The sequence below is a fragment of the Gekko japonicus genome, unplaced genomic scaffold (genome assembly GCF_001447785.1).
Source record: "Gekko japonicus isolate JY-2015 unplaced genomic scaffold, Gekko_japonicus_V1.1 scaffold6391, whole genome shotgun sequence".
Lineage (NCBI taxonomy): Eukaryota > Metazoa > Chordata > Lepidosauria > Squamata > Gekkonidae > Gekko > Gekko japonicus.
In genome coordinates, this window is record NW_015173323.1 from 25,832 (window position 1) to 26,701 (window position 870).

Consider the following 870-nt stretch of genomic DNA (forward strand, 5'->3'; position numbering starts at 1 on the left):
GGGAAAGGAGTTTGTAAGCCGCTCTGAGACTCCCTTGGGTAGTGAAGGGTGGGGTATACATCCAATCTCCTCTTCTTCTTCTTCTGCCCTGGAGTGGATTCTGCAAAGACGTACCCATTTCTGCAAAATGCCAGCATCTGGTCCCTCTCTTTGCAGGACTCCCATGTTCATCTACGACCTGAACTCGGCTGTCGGCGACGTCGCTTGGGCTCCTTATTCCTCTACGGTCTTTGCCGCTGTAACCACCGATGGGAAGGTAAGACGGCAGAGATGGCACCTGCTGGCCAAAAGTGGTCGAGGGAAGGCTGTGGGGGGTCTCAGAGCAGGGGCCCCTGCCCCCCAACAACTGTTATTGGCCCTTCTTCCTGGTTCTGGCATCGTGTGTTTACTGGTGTTTGGAATCATTTTATATGTTGTTTTAAATGGTGTTTTAATGGTTTTTTGTTTGCCACCCTGGGGACCAGATTTGGGTGGGGAAGCAGCACAGAAGTGTGCCATTTCATGGAGTGCCCGCAAGTTCTTGTATTGTGAGAAAGGGAGAAAAGTACCTCTTTCTCTACCTGCTCTGCCCTGAAAGGGAATATCCTGCCGATGCCCGCTAGGAGCTGGGAAAGACCTGGTGTTTTGGGGGTGGAGACTGGGCAGGGCAGGATGTGGGAGAGGGGAGGGGAGTTCAGTGCCGTATAAAGCCGCAGAGTCCACCCTCCAAGGCAGCCATTCCGCCCCCCCTCCCAGGGAACTGATCTTGGCAACCTGGAGATCAATTGTAATTGTGGGAGATCTCCAGGTGCCATCTGGAGGTTGGGAACCCTGGGGCACTTTTTCTTGGAAACGTTCCGGGGGGGGGGGGATGGCAGAAACTCCTTGTTC

The 870-nt window shown here is 54.0% G+C and overlaps 1 protein-coding gene across 1 annotated transcript in view; it reads left to right on the forward strand.

Moving 5' to 3' along the window:
• LOC107120213 (dynein intermediate chain 1, axonemal-like) overlaps positions 1-256 on the forward strand; it is a gene marked incomplete at both ends in the record, with an annotated part of 25,599 nt that extends 25,343 nt beyond the window's left edge. The window contains one exon of the mRNA XM_015422858.1: positions 157-256. Within this exon, the coding sequence (XP_015278344.1) occupies positions 157-256 (100 nt within the window). The remainder of the gene's footprint in view (positions 1-156) is intronic.
• Between the last annotated feature and the right edge of the window lie 614 nt (positions 257-870).